The 18175-nt window shown below is 37.5% G+C and overlaps 3 protein-coding genes across 5 annotated transcripts; 2 read left to right on the top strand and 1 right to left on the bottom strand.

Annotated features, from left to right (window-relative positions):
* The first annotated feature begins 4198 nt into the window (after nt 1-4198).
* Nucleotides 4199-9104, top strand: LOC120000345. Of its 3 annotated transcripts, none has more exons than XM_038848391.1 (3): nt 4199-5044; nt 6220-6385; nt 8543-8676. In XM_038848391.1, the coding sequence occupies exons 1-3, from the start codon at nt 4806-4808 to the stop codon at nt 8543-8545; spliced, it is 408 nt and encodes a 135-aa protein (XP_038704319.1). In that variant the 5' UTR covers nt 4199-4805; the 3' UTR covers nt 8546-8676. The 3 variants fall into 3 exon arrangements, 2 of the variants coding, with proteins under 2 accessions (XP_038704319.1, XP_038704327.1); XR_005468610.1 differs by having other exon boundaries at nt 4200-5044; nt 6257-6385; XM_038848399.1 differs by lacking the exon at nt 6220-6385 and having other exon boundaries at nt 4205-5044; nt 8543-9104.
* A 3894-nt stretch (nt 9105-12998) lies between these two features.
* On the top strand, nt 12999-16568 carry LOC119984135 (50S ribosomal protein L28, chloroplastic-like). The gene is made up of 2 exons (XM_038827986.1): nt 12999-13330; nt 16146-16568. Exons 1-2 carry the CDS (start codon nt 13129-13131, stop codon nt 16376-16378), a joined length of 435 nt encoding a protein of 144 aa, XP_038683914.1. The 5' UTR covers nt 12999-13128; the 3' UTR covers nt 16379-16568.
* Nucleotides 16569-17000: 432 nt separating this feature from the next.
* Nucleotides 17001-18128, bottom strand: LOC119995172 (glycine-rich cell wall structural protein-like). Its single transcript, XM_038841588.1, has one exon. It carries the CDS (start codon nt 18126-18128, stop codon nt 17001-17003), a length of 1128 nt encoding a protein of 375 aa, XP_038697516.1.
* Between the last annotated feature and the right edge of the window lie 47 nt (nt 18129-18175).

Below are 18175 nucleotides of genomic sequence, written 5' to 3'. Positions count from 1 at the left end.
ATTTAAGAGGCTGATTTTCTGGTTACTCAACATTAGATTTTAAGGTATTATTTGTTGGAATTTCTTACTGATTTGCAAGTTAGTAAACCTTCAATTTCTAACATACCTAGTGCTAGTCATATTATCTGGCTGCTCTACATGGCATTAAAAAAATTGAAAAGGGCATAGGAAAGTTAAATTACTCTAAGAACAGCTGTGGCCGCCACCACAGAGCAGAAGTGACGTGTGAATGTCTAGTATGTGCTTGATACACATGAATGGCTAGGAATACTTGGATGGGCTCTAGAAATGATAGCAATGGAGAGGAATAATGTGACATTCATGTATCCCCAAATAGTTGCATATTTTGACATTTCTTATTTTATCTTTCTCGTCTCTAAGAGATGCTAGTTGAACATAAACAGCTCGCTTTCTCACACCCACACTGTTTACAGAAGGATTACAATGCTTGAAACTGAGAACAAAACAAATATGTTGCTATGAATTGAAATTTTTTTTGTATAGAGATGTTGAAAAAGACCACCCTTTTTTGCATGGAATCTTGGAAATTTTTTTTTTCAGAGTAAGCTGGTATCCTTCTTTTGCAGGGTCAACCAAGGGTGGAGCTAGGATTCAAAGTTATGGGGGCTACTAGAAGTTGAAGGGGGTCCAGGGGTAGCGCCCTCGAAATTTTTTTTAGGGTTATTTACAACATTACACCTATTTAACGCATAAAATAACCTTAAAACGTTAGCATAAATACAAAAATACAGATTGAAGTTATCAGTAATTCAATATAAAATGAGGCTAAGATTACCCATATCCCATAAGCCATAACCAGTAAAGAAACGATTAGACGAAGGTGTGATTCATGCCGCATGAAGCATAACCAATAAGGGCATAGGGTATTTTAAATTGCAATCACCAGACGCATAAGGACACAGCTTAGCTGGGCCTTAGTTTATTGATATGTGTTAGTGTTGGTTGAGCCTTAGTTTTAAAGATAATTCGTAAGTGTATTACCTGGGCCTATATCTTTTAGGCTTTATTGTGTATTTGTCCTTTATTTGTGTACATATACATGATGTATATGTATAACCTATATATGTGTATATATATGCATAAGTATAATTTTTTTTTGAAATACTGCACAGGGCTGCCCAGTGCAATCCCCCCACCTCCGCCCTTGGGTTCAACAATCTCTACAGCATCAGAACAGGAATCCTTCACCATCTGTATTGTATATGGAGAGAGCCCATATGATAGCATGACTCCTTGGGACGGTAGAGGGTTGATATTGACAAATAGATGTCTGTGCACTGGAAACTGAACACTGTCCCTAAGACCCAATCAAATGTTGTGTGTTCATGCTTTTTTGAAGGACCAGGGATGGTGTGAGAAGTGAACTTCTTACCTCACTTGGTGGAAAATGTTGTCATGGACTATATATATAATGGGAGAACCATTGAGTTTGTTGTCCAACTCATCCATCATTGCAAGACAAGTTATTGATTATCTACCAAGACAACACCTATTAGCAGAGGCGGAGCCACATATGGGCTTGGGTGGGCTGCAGGCCGGGTGAAATTTTTGACAAATATTTAGTACTTAGATATATTTAATAGTCCAGCCCAATATTTAAACGTAATACCCAAATAACTTAGTAACCCAACAAACAAAAGCCCAAATTCCATGATCCACCTAGGCCCTAGCCCCAATTGTTACAACTTACACTCTTGCAGCGTGCCCTCTATTCCAGCTCCAACTTTTGCAGACTTGCAGGTCCTCCAGCCATCCAAGCTCCAGCCTCCAGCGGACCAGCTCAGCAGGCGACAGCTACAAGTCTTGGAAGTCGGAAGTTGGAAGCAAGGCTTGTTGACGACATTGAGAGTGAATCATTCAGATTCGATAATAGACAAATTCTATTCTACAAAGCATCGAAGGCTGCAGCTTAAATAGTGTGTTTTGTTTTCATTTTTTCTTATATGTTTATGTACCTTTGAACATTGCTACTATGTATGATTTTGAATTGATGATTGATCTTGGTGGAACAACTTTTAGTGTATATGATTGATACTTGGTAGCCCAGGATGGAAAAAATTCCTGCCTCCGCCCTTGCCTATTGGTAAGTTGCTGTCATATGATGAGGAAAGCTACCTTTCTTTTATTCCTCTTAACAAACATCTGCATTTTCCTATGCCTTTATTTTTATCTGTTTTCAGTGACATTTATTTTATGCTAATTAAGTGATAATTCCGTATTTAAAAAAAAAATTAAGCCTAATAACTGCGCCAAGTGCACTTTTTACCCAAGGCTTTGCTACTTCCTTTTTTTTAAATGAAATGCATCAACACTATTAGTACCGACTCTCCAAACTGCCTATGAGTCGCCGGCTCATTCTTCAACAGGCACGCGGTCAGAGCCCCTGGCTCCTCCCACTGCTTGGGAGCTTACGGTTTCATGTTCTATTTCACTCCCCGATGGGGGTTCTTTTCACCCTTCCCTCACGGTACTACTTCGCTATCGGTCACCCAGGAGTATTTAGCCTTACAATGTGGTCCTTGCTGATTCACACGGGATTCCATTGCCCCGTATGCAGCAACAATCTCCCATTAGTTTGTTAATGATTATACAGTCAAAAGAGTTTTTGTTAAGAATACAGTCGGGTGATTTTTGTTTCATGTTGCTTGTGAGATTTTGATGTAGTTGAATTTGAGACTTCAAAGGGAAAGTTATGTTAGTTGAACTGTGTCCAAAAAATTATGTTTTACTCATAGGATTACTGAGTATTATATGTGAAATGAATCTCTAGCCATGATATCAATACGAGGTGGCTTGGTTGGTAATCGGTTGAGTTGGGCATATGTGTGTCCAATGTTCGATTCCAACTGCAAACATATTTCTCAACGGTAATTCAAAAAAAAAAAAACTCTAGCCATGATCAGTTATATAATGTCATTCGCAAGTTTTCCATGGGTGGCTTAACATCTTCCATTGACAATTAAAAATGCTCACAAGTATGGCCACCACAAGTTGGCTCTTGGAGCCACTTAGGGGCAACATTTAATCATTCTTTTCATAGATTAACTCTGCGCTCTCAGAAAACAAACAATTCTCCCAGCTCCCAAACATACAAAAGCACTCCCTAGTGCTACTGAAGTAAGGTTCCATCAAGGTTTTGAGCAAAACACAAGTTCAGTGTTGCTATCTTTTTTCAGTTAGAAAGAAACCTTTGAAGCAACTACCCTACCTACCACTTCTCATCATCTTGTTATTGCTCTTTTGTTGCCTGGTCTATTTTTTTTTTTTAATTACACTTTGCATCATAGTTAATCTATTTTTGGCCTTTTTTCTTCACTTTTCTCGCATATTTTCAGTTTGGATGAATATTATTTCACACATAAAACAATCCTAGCTTAGAAGTAAGTATTTTGGTAATACACACAGATAGATTAGGTAGTCTTTCTTCATTTGCAACATGACAAATTATAATATTGTACTACGTAGTCAAGCCAAACCAAAAATATGACGAGAAAATATTAAGGGATTCTGGTATGTCATTTCATACGCTGCTAATGTGGTATGTCATAATTAATAGAATCATGACAACTCATGAGTGGTTGTGGAATGATTTGAAATTTAAATTATACATTAATTATTTTCATCTCAAACCAAGTATGTTTTATCAAAAATATGACGAGAATATATCTAACATGGTGTGTTATAATAAATTGAATCGTGACAACTTATAGTTATTGGTAGCAATTCATGCGTAGTTGAGAATAATTTGAAATTTGAATTAAAAATTAATTATTTTCATCTCATTATTCATCACAATTTATGAATTTTCACGATCCTATCGATTATAACATATCATATCAACGTATGACATGGCATAGTAGAATAATTTGAAATTTGAATTATAAACTAATTATTTTCATCTCATTATTCGACATCACAATTTATAAATTTTCACGATCGTATCGATTATAATACATCACGTTAACATATGACATGAAGTGCTTAATATTCCAAAACGACATTAGAATCAGGGGCTTGTATTAACCTGGATTTCGTTGGGGGCGGGCGGCTCTTTTATAACGAGATTAACTAACATACGCCATGACCCATAGTGGACCCACGATTAACCACTGCTATCCAATCACAGCCGCTGATCTAACGATCCACTTGATCTCAATTTTTAAAGGGAGCCGAGCCGGACACATTGGATCGAAAAAGTAGACGCGCTTTGGGATTTCTGGTTTCGTCGAGCATTTCCTCTCTCTCTCCTTCTTCTTCCTCCTTTGCGTCTTCTTGAATATAAGGGGAGAGGGTTTTGATTTTCCATGGTTTCGATGATCCACTTTTTTGATATCTTTTTCTCTACGATTAATATAATTTTTGTTATTTTGGTTTTTCTGGTTCATCTATCAAATTATTAGCTGGTTCTCTCGAGCTGTACCTTTCCATCACTTTCTCGGGAATAATCATGTCTTCGATCGCTTTCTTCCTCTGCTGTTGTTCTTGGTTGTTACATTGATTGATTTCTTCCCGTGATTCTCTGATTGTTCCCGTTTAAAAATATTTAGCGTTGACTTTATTGCTTGACTGGTAAAAATATGTTCTTCATATCTTCCGTACCATTTAATCCTCTTTTGGGATTTTAGGGTTTAAATTTGTGGAATTCTTCATACTCTGTCCTCTGGCCTGATTGGGTATTCGTTAGATCACACAAAACTGGGTTTCTTTGCTTATGTGTTAATTGCTCTATTTTCTTCAGGCTTGATTTAGATATTGGGGTTTTTGGGAGTTTTGTGCAATAATTGATGGATGCAAGCCATAAGGATTTGAAGGATGTCAATGGCTGTAAAATCAAGCCTGTAGCTAATATAGATTCTCAAAAAGTTGAGGATCACTCCTATACAGAAGAGGATAGCGAATCAAATTCTTTGTTGCCACCTAGGAAAGGTGGAATGTCGAGAAAATCGGATAAAATGCCACGGAAGGTGCAATGGAACGATAGGAACGGGAATAAGCTGGTGGAGGTATTAGAATTTGAACCAAGGTAATAAACTTTTTGTTTATGGATATGCTAAGTTGTGGTTGAATTACTGAGACATTATGCGGTTTTACTTCTGCCTTTTCTTGTTTTATGATTTGGGTAAAATGTTTGAACTGTGTTTTTCTGAATTTCTGACCTTCTTATCTGAAGCTTGTTGTAACTGGTTCATTCATGTGCTAACCAATATAGCCTTATGGTCTTTGAAGACTGAACATATGGTTTGTTTCACATTTAAGTTTTGTATGGCGGTTAAGCTTTGGTTGAAGAGCACAATAATGCCTTTCATCTGTTGATGTCCATAACTTTTACCACCGAGGTCTAAATTGTGATGCATTGGTGTATAGATAGTAAAAATTTGTGATGATTCATGATGAAAAGACCTTTATTAGATAAAAGTTTTAAGCTACTGTACTTTATGTTTTATGACATCAGCTGAAAAATCAAGAAACTTCCTTGACTCAATGACTTATGCACTGACTGTACCTCACAGAATTGGAGCATTTCAGCAATTTCGCCAACTTAAGGGAATACCTTTTTCCCTCAATAAATCTTCTGATACTTCTTGCAACTGTGCCTTAATTATGTTTTAGCTTCTTCTAAACCTAGATTAGTTTTGCTTAATGGAGTACTTGATATTTGGAGTTTTGATTACCAACCAAACTTTTGGGTGCTTATCTGGACTGGGGCATTTATTATAGTAAATGGTAATTTGTTGAGAATTGCATTTCTTGAAGATTCAAAAAAAAAAAAAAAAAAATTTTCAATGATCCTCTTGTTGACAAATATTTTCAATGTTGTCTTCTTGGTTCAATGATCCTCTTGTTGACAAATATTTTCAATGTTGATAACCCTTGACTGCTGGCCTATATCATTATGTAAATTTTTGTGGTATTCCATGCTGAACAGTGCCTACAGTTATCTCGGGAATTTTTTTTTTTACAACATTGGGGTTGTGAGAATTTCACAATTTGTGTAGATTTGTGTAACACATGGGAGTTAGATATTGATAGAAAGATTGAACTTATCTTGATTCTTCTTAGGCAAGGAAATTTGGACTTATTATTTCCAGCCTATCCATTATGAAAATTTTAAGAGAAGAGGAGTAGACTCAAGTGGAAGATTGTCTTCGTATTTACTTGGAAAGATGTTGATTAACGGATGTTATCTTTGTAATTAAGTGGAGGAATGAGTGCAGCATCAATTATTATGCTGCAGCTATTATATAGCTTTGGGAGGGCCGAGGTGGCCTACAAAGTAATGGGTTTCTTGGGTGGCAGCAAGGAGCCAACAACAATTGAAGAAGAATTATGGGCTTGGAGTGGCATTTATTTGTACAGAAAGGAGATAAGTTCTTAATCTGCCTCTCTATATTCTGGACTGGTTGATGTGGAGATGCTGCTTTTGATTATTATTATAGTGTATGAGTGCTATGTTATCATTGTTAATACACCTAGTCTTGTCATCATTGAGTGGAATTTCTTAGAATACAAGGTCCCTGAATTATAATCCTATAAAACAGATCAAGGTTGTGCTTTGCAAGATTCTTACACTTTTGATGATTTTTGTATATGGACTGGCTCTGCCTTGGTGCTGTCTAGAATAATATAGAAAAGTGAGTAATGGATTTCTGGTTTCTTGCTTACTTGAGTGGAATTTCTTAAGAATACAAGGTCCCTGAGTTATAATCCTATAAAACGGATCAAGGTCGTGCTTTGCAAGATTCTTGCACTTTTGATGATTTTTGTATGTGGACTGGCACTGCCCTGGTGCTGTGTAGAATAATATACAAAAGCGAGTAATGGATTTCTGGTTTCTTGCTCACCATCTACATTTTTTCTATCTCCGTGTGCATCTGGCATAAGCTATTAACAAGTATTGGTTAGTGAAAATGAATGTAAGCAACATAATTTCCTATTGTTGGTGCGTATCTACTTTTCTGGTATTGGTTTCTTAGTTCCAAAATGTGAAGCTTGTTTTGGGGGAAGTGTCTTAACTTGGTAACTATAAGAGTATCCGATGAACGATGGGCTATCTGATTTGTGATCTATATATGAATATCTGGATGCCATAATAATGGTTTTTGGAACACTGACTGCTTGGAAATGTATTTATTGTCTGACTAATCAGATTTACATGGTTCCGTAGTAAAACAGTGAATGTTATTTCTTTCCTTAAATAGTGTAGTATGGTACACTATGATCATCCTCTTTCTTTTCTGCGAAGTTGTTTAAGTCTAGTTGTATCTTTATTTCCAATTTAATAATAATCTAATATATTTGGTCTTTTTACTGTCAAGGGGTATCTCTAGTTAATGAGTTGCCTTCTTCTCATCCAATTGAGAATTTGGTGTTTAGGGGGTGCAAGGCTGCACCTTTTCTTTGACATTCTCTCCTTCTCAGGATAAATTGAAGAAAGTACCTCTTCAATTTTCCATGAAGCTGAAGTTGAACAAAAATATTGAAGGAGGATAAAACAATACTTTCTTTTATATACCATGGGCCAATATCATGTGTGCCATCTAGCTTATTGTTTCTGCGGAGAAGGTCAATATAATTCTATGTATAGCTAGAAAAAGACAATAAATACCAAAATTAAACAAATTCCTCTTTCCATTGTTTGATCCACTAAAGCTCCTACGTCTATCTTATTTTCATCTAGGGTAGCGGTTCATCAACATTGACTTGTTCATCTTGGTAGCTTATTTTGGGATGACTTAGCAAACAATTCTCTAAAATAATGAAATAAGAAAATATAAGATCATCATTAAGATAAACGAATTTTTTGTTGCCCTAGTCTGTTTTGTTTGCTATTGTTGAGATCTGAGCTACCATAAACTCTATTTAGTAGAATTTTTTTTTATGGTGATACTATGGTATAGTTAGGTCTTATTTGCTGTCAAATCCTTCAAGAAAGTCTTGCTGTGTCTGGTTTTGAGCGCCTAACTCAACTGCTCCTTAGAGCCAGGTCTTGTAGTGTTTTTTTCTTCCTTGCTTAATGCATACAAATGTGGCATGAGCATCCCTTGTTTTGCGCACTTCAATCTTCTGTATCTGTGTGGTTCTTTATATTCTTCAGTGGCTTTGCTTGTTCTAGATATGTTGGCAATTCGATATCTTTATCATATTACTACCATGTTGAAGAAACTTTGAAATGTAAGAGAAACCTTTTTTTTTTTTTTTTTTTTTTTTTGTCTGGCAAAACCTTATTTCGCTTAACCTCAGGAAAGAAAAAAAAGAAGAGAAAAAAAATTGAAGTTGGCTGAATCAGAAAGAGAAGCGATCTTCTGAAACTCTTATTCTGTTTTTGTAATTGACATAGATAAACTGGATATTATGGGAATGTGAGACTTTTACGTAGTTGTATTACTGAAGAAAAGTCTCTCATAAATATATATATTTTTTTCCTTTTCGGTTCTTCCTGGGCATGAAATAAACGTTTATACGTTCATCTACAGTTACTACCATGTCCCTCACCCTAATTCTCTCCCGTTTTCATCTGCAGTGATGTGAGCGACTCTGATGACGAGGATTCAGATTCTTGCATCTGTACCATAATGTAGATATCCATACAGAAAAATAATATGAAGGAGTATCTGCTGTTATTGAACGAGGATTCTATCCCACGTCACTGCAAAGTGGCCCGGTTTTCACATTCTGTTGTAGGATGTAGCAGGCAAGGAAATCTCTCATGTGTTGCAACAGCTTGCTTGATTCGTCATCAGTCAACTATGAGCCTCTTCTTGATTGGATTATGGTCAGTTTTGCTAGAATCTGCGGATAAATTCTTCTGGTGTAATGTAACAAATAATGATGACGGAAATCTTGCTTCGATCACATGTAGTATACTTTGTGTGATTATGCTTCTTGTGCCGTTGCCATGAATGTTGATATTTGGTTTAACAAAGCTGTAGATAACTGTTGTATGTTGATGTTGTACTTGTTTTTATTTCATGGAGGTGAGATCGCTACAAGACTTAGATTTAGAACGAACGAAGAGAAGAAAGAAGAAAAAAAATGGCACATGGTTATGCTTGGCAAGCTAAGAGAAGATAACTTACCTATCTCATCTCTTTGTTACTGTTTCATTCTATATCTTCTTATTTCATGAGTATTGAGTGAATGGTATTTGCTACTTGACTGTATCTGGATTGGATAGGACATTTGTAGGTGAAAAGGGGTCTCCGGATTTTTATTTTATTTTTGGGTGGGGGAAGGGACATAATGCTCCAAGTAGGCGCACCAAAGTTATAAGGAGGCTAATACATACATATAACTTCAAGTAGGTTGTTACAAGAGCACCAATAAATACTCCGATAAAAACAGAAATAGAAGACCATATTTTGTCAAAGGCATCATAAATTCACACCTCCATACATGTTAACAATATTGGTCACTTGGATTGTTCGGTTTTTGAGGATACAAAAGGTCCACATGCCTTTATTCTTCCTTAACCTAGCCTTTATTCTTCATCGGGTTTCAAAACCCGGACCAACCCGGTGACCCGGACCGACCCGGGGTTTATCGGGCAAGCCCGAAACACATTTTATCGGTCCGGGCCAAACCCGACCCGAAGAACTCATAATAGGACCGGGTTCCGGGTCATTTTTTTGGTAAATTTCGGGCTATCGGGTCACCCGATAACCCGATTAAAAAATATTAAATTATTAGAGATAGAGTTACATGCTTGTTGCTTTGTGATTTGTGCTTTTAAAGAATATCTTTTTGTTCCTCTATCTGATTTGTCCGATGTGGGATACATGCACTAACAGTGCAGCCTTCCTTAGCACTATGCAGCCTTAGCCTAATTTTGATTTTATATATTACTAAATGCTAATATTAATTTACTTTTACAATTACCCCCATTTAGTCATTTACACCTTTACAGCCTAGGTCACTACCACTGCAACAACGGCGCCGACAACGAAGATTATCCATTTAGTCACTACTATTGCAACCCACCGACGCCGACGTCGTCTTTGCCGTTGCTTCGGTCTCAAAGATTTTTTGAATCTTTAGGATCGTTGGGATTTGGCATTCGAGTCCCAATGATGATATCCAGAAGTAACAACTGAGGACGAAGTAGAAGATTAAGGTTATGGGATGTCATGACTGAAGTCTGAAACCCAGGAATGGAGAAACAGCTAAAGCAGAAACTGGGTTTTCTGGTCTTGGATTTGGCACTGTTAATGGTATCGGGTCACCCGAAACCCGGTCCGATAAACCCGGTAACCCGGTGACCCGAAACCCGATAACCCGATAATTTTTAACAGGGTTATCGGACCGGGTCTTCACTTCTAAAAAAATATCGGGTCGGGTCAGACCCGGTCCGATAACCCGGAACCCGACCCGATATTCACCCCTAACTATTATAGGTCGAAGCCTGTGGGACAAAGCCCAACTCACTTGGACTAAGAAAATGCTTTGTTATATGCAAGAGATGGGTTTTAGCTATATAAACTCATTGGTTGGGCAATGCCCAATATGTGGGACTTTGTTAAGTCATAACAGTTATCATGTTCCTTTCCTTCCATAAGCACCAAATAATAGCCATAGGAACCAATTGCAACTTCTTTTTGTATTAAGGTGGAAAAATTATTCCATGCCATAAGCTCAGCCTTAAAACTGTGATGAGGAGTCTGAACCAGACTAACAAAAGTTTTAAAAAATATTCTATATGGTTTTTGACTAGTTACAGTGCAACAAAAGATGGTCAATGGATTCCGAATTTGCCTTGTAGAAGTTACATGGATTGATCATATGCTACCCCTTTTTATGCAGGTTATCTAAGGTGAGAATTTTTTCCCAACCACTTCACAGCAAAAGAAATCACTTTTGGAAGAGCTATTGGCTTCCTAGCATAAGACCAAGGGAATCTAGATTCCCCAAAATGAAATTTTGATATGATAAGATGCTTGTAATAAGAACTAACAGTGAAACATTTGGTTTTAGTAAGTTGCCAACACATTTAACTTCCACCTTGATATTAATTATAAAATTGTAAATCAATTTCCAAAAGTTTAGCATCATCTTCACTTCCAATCTTTGAACATTCTTGATAAAATTGATATTCTAACTAGAATAAGAATTACTCCCTCCGTGCCATTTTAATTGTCACCTTCAATTTTACACACAGTTTAAGAAATTGCATTATTCCATTTCAATTTGACATTTATATCCTCATTTATAGAGGACAATTAAGATGTCAATGACTCATTAAGAATTCACTCCATCAGCTTTTCAATTTAAGGGTAAGATGAGAAAAATAGATGAAATTAGTTTTAATTAATTGAAATGGGCATACATTTTGGGACATCCCAAAAATGGATAGAGGACAATTAAAATGGAACGGATGGAGTAGATAAAATGATCCTAACTTCCTGAGAGTTGCTTCCAAGGCAATCAAAATCGGAATTTTACCTAAAATAGGAAAGGGGTATAAAATCGAAATCATAAGATTTTATGTTTTTTTTTTGTAGAATTAAATATAATTATCAATAATGTTATGCAAACATGTCCTACAATCACATAAAACACGACATAAATATATAATAAGTTTCAACATCATATATAGTCAACATAAATATAGTATAAATTCATAACTATGAAGGTAAGATAAGATGTCTAAAACAAGTTCAAATAACAAAAAAATAAACAATAACATTTGAGAACCAAACATATGAACTCTCAAACAAGTTTTTAAGTCTTCGATATTAACATCTCCACCATCTCATTCATATTGATACTTTGATCATCCACTAATTCAAATTCATTTGCTTCAAGATTATCATCTCCACCAATCAGAAGCACCAAGAAGTTCCATATCAACATCATCTTCTGCTATAACATCTCCAAGAATTTCAGGAACATCATCATCCTCATTAGAGGAAACAACATCACTCCCAGTTATCCACTCAACAAATACGAGGCCATTCATCTTTTATTGGTGTAAATATTTTTTTTTTTGGTATGAACCTAAAATGAAATAAATAACATAGCAAGCATGAAGTAATTGATGCTACTAAATATTAATCTAATACTGAAAAAACATAGTCTTGCAATCTAAAGTGCGCTCCAATTACGTTCACACCTAGAAAACTAAAAGTCAGGCTTAACACTCGCATAACACATCTTTGAACTTCAGAAACATCGTCACCATAAGTATTCTAGCAGAAAGCTTTTTACCAAGCAAAACCATTTCACCATCCTTAGAAAACATGGCTATTGCATGAGGGAAAGTATTAATATGTAGGGTGCTATTATGTCTTTCATCTCGTTCATTCACCAACTTTTCTAAGGTGTCACGCAACCCATTTTTAACATCTTTATCATTAGGATTGAAGTTTTTGGACGATAATGTATCTGTGGTTCAAATAATGGGCTGCAACATACAATGGCTTATGAAGTTGGTTATTCCATCTTTCATCAACAATTTTCCAAATAGGCTTATATCTTCAAATGGATATAAAATAAGAATTAGGTGTATTCAAATTTTAAGAATTAGGACTCAAACAAATATAAAATAGTTGAAGATGTAGTTACTTTCTTGTGACATTGTTGAAATTGCTTTGAATTTTTTCTTTTGTACAATCCATCTCATCATATAAGAAGTGCATAGTTGGTTCCTCGTCCGAATCGACTAAGCAAAATACCATAATTGGAGGTAGTGCATATTTAAGGCATCTGATAACATTCTTCAAAAATTTATCGCTTAACTTATCCTGTCGTCATCTTAATTTATGTGCGTGGGATTTTATGATCGGAGTTTAAATTTATATCAAATATCAAACAAATAAATAAACTTGTATGTATGGTTCTTGCTTAAAAAACAATCCAAACTTAAAAGCTTTTAGCCTGGGCTCTGTCAAGTCATATGTCAGCTACAGCCCATGGGCATAATCAGCGGACAAGAACCACTCGGCCCAATTGTCCACGCGAAGAATGAATCTCTCGGTAGTCACAGACTCGCAGAGACGACTTGGCCGCATGAAACGCAGATATCCTTATCCAATCACACACTTCGCACTCTCTTCTCACAATTAACACCAAGCCACCGCAAGTTATTTCAATCCCTGAAAGGAGGAGAACGCCATGGCAGCATCCGCAACAGCAGTAACGGTTTCGTTTGGGTGTACTTCCTTCTCGAAGAGACCACCTTCTCTTAAAACCAGAGCGTTTACGGAGCTAGGCTTTGTTACTTCGCAATTGAGTGGAATTAAAATTTCCTGCGACCCGTCAGTCTTGGAAACAACTCTCTCTGCTCCTTTCAAGCCAGCTCTTCAGCCTGTTGCCCGTAAGCTTCTATCACTTAGTTTCCTTGCGATTGCAGGAATGATTTTATTTTCCTTTTTGTTTTTGTCTTTCTTTTTGCACTCAATTTTAGTTCACATTTGTTTGGGATCTAGGAAACTTGAGAATTTTGAGTTTCTGAATTAAACTCAACTTCACGGCTAAATTAGTAGGCATGTATGAAACTTGATGTACGTTTGAGTGTGCATGTATGATGGATTGACTTATGGGTATATGCAGATTGACCCATACCCTGCTAATCCTGAATTCCTACCAAGTATTGGCCCTAGGTAGAAAGACAAGTGAATTTCGTGCGCACGTTTAGTTTATAATTTTGATGGGTATATGTAGATTGATACCTGTTACATGGAGGGTACTTCCAGGGCCGGCCCTGCCCTTTTGGTGGCCCTGGGCATATAATTATTTGGAGGCCCTTTATATAAACATAAAATACAACACATGAAATTTTTGATGGCTGGAACCCAAATCTGGGAGGCTAGGCCATCACGCCTTGAATTTCATTACATAAAATTTATAATCAGTCATTACAAAAATTGGAAAAAAAAATTATACATTTTGAAAATTACATGAAATCACATAAATATCTTAGATCTCACAACATTTTGAGAAGCAAAATCATCAATAACAACCTCAAAGTCACACTTATTCAACATATGCTTTTCAATGCATAAGATGGTCAATCCATTCAACCTCTCTTGTGACATAGTTGATCTCAAAAAGTTTTTCAACAATTTTAGCTTAGAAAAGCTTCTCTCTGCTGATGCAACAGTTACTGGAACAGTTAATAAAATTCTAGAAGCTATAGAAACATTTGGTAAACAATTCAAAGATTCCACAAACTCAAGAACTTGAATGGCTGTCTCTGTTCCTGCAGGTAAATAAATGATCAACACTTGCAATTCACTAATCAAGTCATCGGAGCTAATATCTGATTTGTTGCCATGTGTTAGAGCAGCTTCGAGCTTGATACAAGATTCTTTCAAATTGTTGTATTCCATCTTAACCAACTTCTTAGGATCAAATAAAAAGCCAAATATACATTCAAATGCTTCCAATTGTTCAAATTTGTTCTTCAAAGACGAAATAGCAACATCAACAACAACCAAAAAATAAGAAACCCTAAACGATTCCAATTGTTCAAATCTGGTCTTCTACAGCAGACAACAGCAGATAAGGATTAAGGGGTGAAGCTGCAATCGTGTAACCTAATTTCGAGTTTTGACAAATATGTATATTTATGTATATTTACATATATTTATATTGGGCCCCCAGATTGGGGGCCCTGGGCGGTCGCCCAGGCCCGCCCTTGCTCAGGGCCGGCCCTGGGTACTTCGTTTACTGCTACATTCATTGGGTGATGTTTCTTCATCTTGTTTCTTAGGAAATATGATTTACTTTCCGAAGAGTATTTAGGTCCACAAACTGTTGTTCTTTTTCTTAAATTTTGCTTTAGTTATAAGTTGACTTTAATCCAAGGCATTCGAGGCTATGCAAATGCATTGCATTACACTTTAGAATCACCCAAATGCTCAAGCTTCTCAGCGTCTATGTCCTTGTATCTGCCACCTAAATGTAAACAACTTCCAGAAGAAATAAGCCAGATACTTGATGTGCGTAAAATTTTCAAGATCTGTGCATTCTGAGTACTAAAAATAGTTTATGTCATGAATTAGTTGATATTTGTTAGTGGATTTGGAGAATGCCATTGGAATTTTCTGCACATGAGAAATGGGTTTTTTGTGCTGTTTCCGATAGATTGAATGACCAAAAAACAGAAGAGAATATATTTGAAGTGGGGTGTGCAATTACCATAAGAATGAGGTCTAGTTTCAGGTTGGATTGATGATGGATACTAAACAAGAAAGGCTGCTACTGCAGCAGCAAACAAAGGAAGGAAGGTGAGGAAAGAACCAAAACTCGAGGGGAATGACATTGATTCTGCCCCTTCAAAGAGAACTTGAGTATGTCAGGTTATGGGTATGCCCAAGTCTCCAACATGAAAAATGTTTGCACGTTATAGTAGGAAAGATTTGACTGTTTTCTTTTAACTTTCACTGGAAGATATCCTTAGAATATGAGCTTTATTTTCTTTCATCCATGAGAAAGTGTAGGCAGTATGATAAAGCATCGTGTTTCTTGAATTTCTTCTCTGTTCCAAAATTGTAACTTGGGCCTTAAACTTCGATAAAAGATAACTCATTTTCCAATCATTTCATGGATGTGACATCCATGTGCAGAATCATTATTTCTGGTGTGCTGTGTACACTCCTTAAACTAACCTGTTTTCTGATATGGGTTATATCAAGCTTTTCTGCTTACTTTAGCGCCTTGTTTATCTGCTTCATAGAGACATCAGTATGAACATAGTTTTATCTTTTACAACCTCCATCATTTTCTCTTTTTAAACGAAAATATGTTAGCAAACTTGTATATCTATTTGCTGTGGCACTACTTAAAGCAATTGCAATGAACCAACAGAGGATAAATGCTTTGCTTTCCTTATCATGTTTCCATTCACTATTAGAGTTCATATTACCTTTCAGATAAGGGTTTATAGAGCAATATTTAAATGGGAGATTTTTTTTTTATCCTGTAATCCAAGATCCGAACTAGGTTCTGCTGCTAAACATGTGACGAACGAGAAAAAGTCAAGTTATTATTTTGTCTCGAAGGCATGAGTGAAAACCTCAGACCTAAACTTGTTTAGCTTTATATTCTATAACCACTTCCTGATCTTTATTGAAACCAGTATAATGATTCATGTACATTTACCTATCTCATACATGATCCGTTATCAGGTAGAATATGTCCTTTCACTGGGAAGAAGGCTAACAGGGCAAACAAAGTTTCCTTTTCAAACCACAAGACGAAGAGGTTGCAGTTTGTGAACCTGCAATACAAAAGGCTTTGGTGGGAAGCCGGTAAGCGTTTTGTAAAACTGCGTTTGTCAACCAAGGCTTTGAGAACAATAGAAAAGAATGGACTGGATGCTGTTGCCAAGAAGGCTGGAGTAGATCTTCGTAAGAAGTAACTAACCAATACATCCATTTCCTCTGTACTTTTGTACCCTACAATTTCCTGTTTCTTCATAATTTTCCTGGTTATTATGTTGGATACTTCAGTTGAAACGATTACGCTATTTTTGCAGTACTTTTACATTCGACACATTCTGGATTCATTTTTCATAGGCTACTCACCAAATCTTGGGCCTTTGTTTCTTATCAATTGCGTGAAAATCCATCTTTTAATTGACTTCATTTTCTGTAATCCGCTCATAGGGCTGACTGATGAAGATTTAGAAGTGGACGAATACATGATCCTGAACTTTCTGCAGGAGTAATTGTTTTCATGGAGTTTAATTTGAAGGTGTTATTTTTCCAATATTTTCTGGATTTCTTTGGTTAACTCATTGTCCTTCAGAACTATACGAGGATATACTGTTAGCGAATGTCTTATATGGGAATTATGTTTTCTTTCTTTTTCTTTTCTTTTCTTTTTGTGTGCAATTCTTAGCTAATCAGGAAATTAGATCACCAAGTACTGGAATTTTTTTAATATATATTATATAGAATGACACTCCCATGCATGCATGCATGCAACGTGGAGTTTATGGGTGGCCAATTCCACACCACCCCATCCAATCCAATGACACCTCAAATGCCACCACCTTGACCAAAGCCTCCACTTCCACCTACACCTCCCCCTCCACCTGCACTTCCAACTCCACCTCCATCAATATTGTCACCACAGTCTCCACATGCATCTCCCCCTCTAAAGCCTCCGCCTCCCCCTCCACCACCACCACCTCCTCCTTTGCCAATTCCACCACCCTTACCAATACCACCATCGATGCCATCCCCCTTTCCGATGCCGCCACCAGCAACACCACCGATTCCGCCACCAATGTCTCCACCCTTTCCAATACCTCCACCGATTCCATAACCCTTTCCAATGCCTCCACCACCACCAGCGCCACCACCAAATCCACCTCCCTTTCCAATGTCTCCACCAGCACCACTATCAGCCCCGCCCTCGCCACCGCCTCCAATGCCCCTACCCTTTTCAATACCTTCACCACCACCCTTTCCAATGCCTCCGTCAGCGCCACCTCCACCACCAATTCCATCTCCCTTTCCAATGCCCCAACCAACACCAACACCACCACCAGCTCCGCTAGCGCCACCAATGTCCCCACCCTTTCCAATACCTCCACCGATTCCACCATCACCAGCTCCGCCGCCTCCACCAACGCCCCCACCCTTTCCAATGCCTCCACCAGTATCACCACCACTAGCTCCACCTCCACCATCCATTCCACCTCCCTTTCCAATGCTGCCACAATCACCACCAGCTCCGCCACCCCCACCAATTCCACCTCCTTTTCCAATGCCACCACCACCAGCACTGCTGTCACCTCCAGCACCCCCACCACCTCCAATGCCTCCACCCTTTCCAATGCCACCACCAGCTCCACCCCCACCGCCAGCGCCACCTCCACCACCAATTCCACCACCATAGCCTATCCCAACACCAAAGCCCCCTCCCTTCCCAAACCCACCACCCCCTGCTCCACCGCCTCCGCCTCCAAATCCACCGCCAGCACCATCCGCACCCACACCAAAACCACCTCCCTTCCCAAAACCTAGGAAAAAATTCTTCTCATCCACATCACGTTTCAATTTCACGTCATCATCTCCTGCAACTACACTCACACTCACTAACAGAAAATGAAAACAAAGCAAAGACAACACACCACCAACTCTCCTCATGCCACCTCTCATTTTTCGTTTGAATCTAAGGAAAGGAAAGGAGCTTGTCTATGGAACAT

The sequence above is a fragment of the Tripterygium wilfordii genome, chromosome 1, assembly GCF_013401445.1.
Source record: "Tripterygium wilfordii isolate XIE 37 chromosome 1, ASM1340144v1, whole genome shotgun sequence".
NCBI classification, from domain to species: domain Eukaryota; kingdom Viridiplantae; phylum Streptophyta; class Magnoliopsida; order Celastrales; family Celastraceae; genus Tripterygium; species Tripterygium wilfordii.
The sequence above is the reverse complement of the archived record's forward strand: the minus strand, read 5'-3'. Positions and strand labels throughout refer to the sequence as shown.

Coding starts and splice junctions, on each gene's coding strand:
- LOC120000345 (XM_038848391.1), top strand. CDS start 4,806: ATGGATGCAAGCCATAAGGATTTGAAGGATGTCAATGGCTGTAAAATC. Junction 5,045..6,219: donor GTATTAGAATTTGAACCAAG/GTAATAAACTTT, acceptor TTTGTAATTAAG/TGGAGGAATGAGTGCAGCAT.
- LOC119984135 (XM_038827986.1), top strand. CDS start 13,129: ATGGCAGCATCCGCAACAGCAGTAACGGTTTCGTTTGGGTGTACTTCC. Junction 13,331..16,145: donor AGCTCTTCAGCCTGTTGCCC/GTAAGCTTCTAT, acceptor ATCCGTTATCAG/GTAGAATATGTCCTTTCACT.
- LOC119995172 (XM_038841588.1), bottom strand. CDS start 18,128: ATGAGAGGTGGCATGAGGAGAGTTGGTGGTGTGTTGTCTTTGCTTTGT.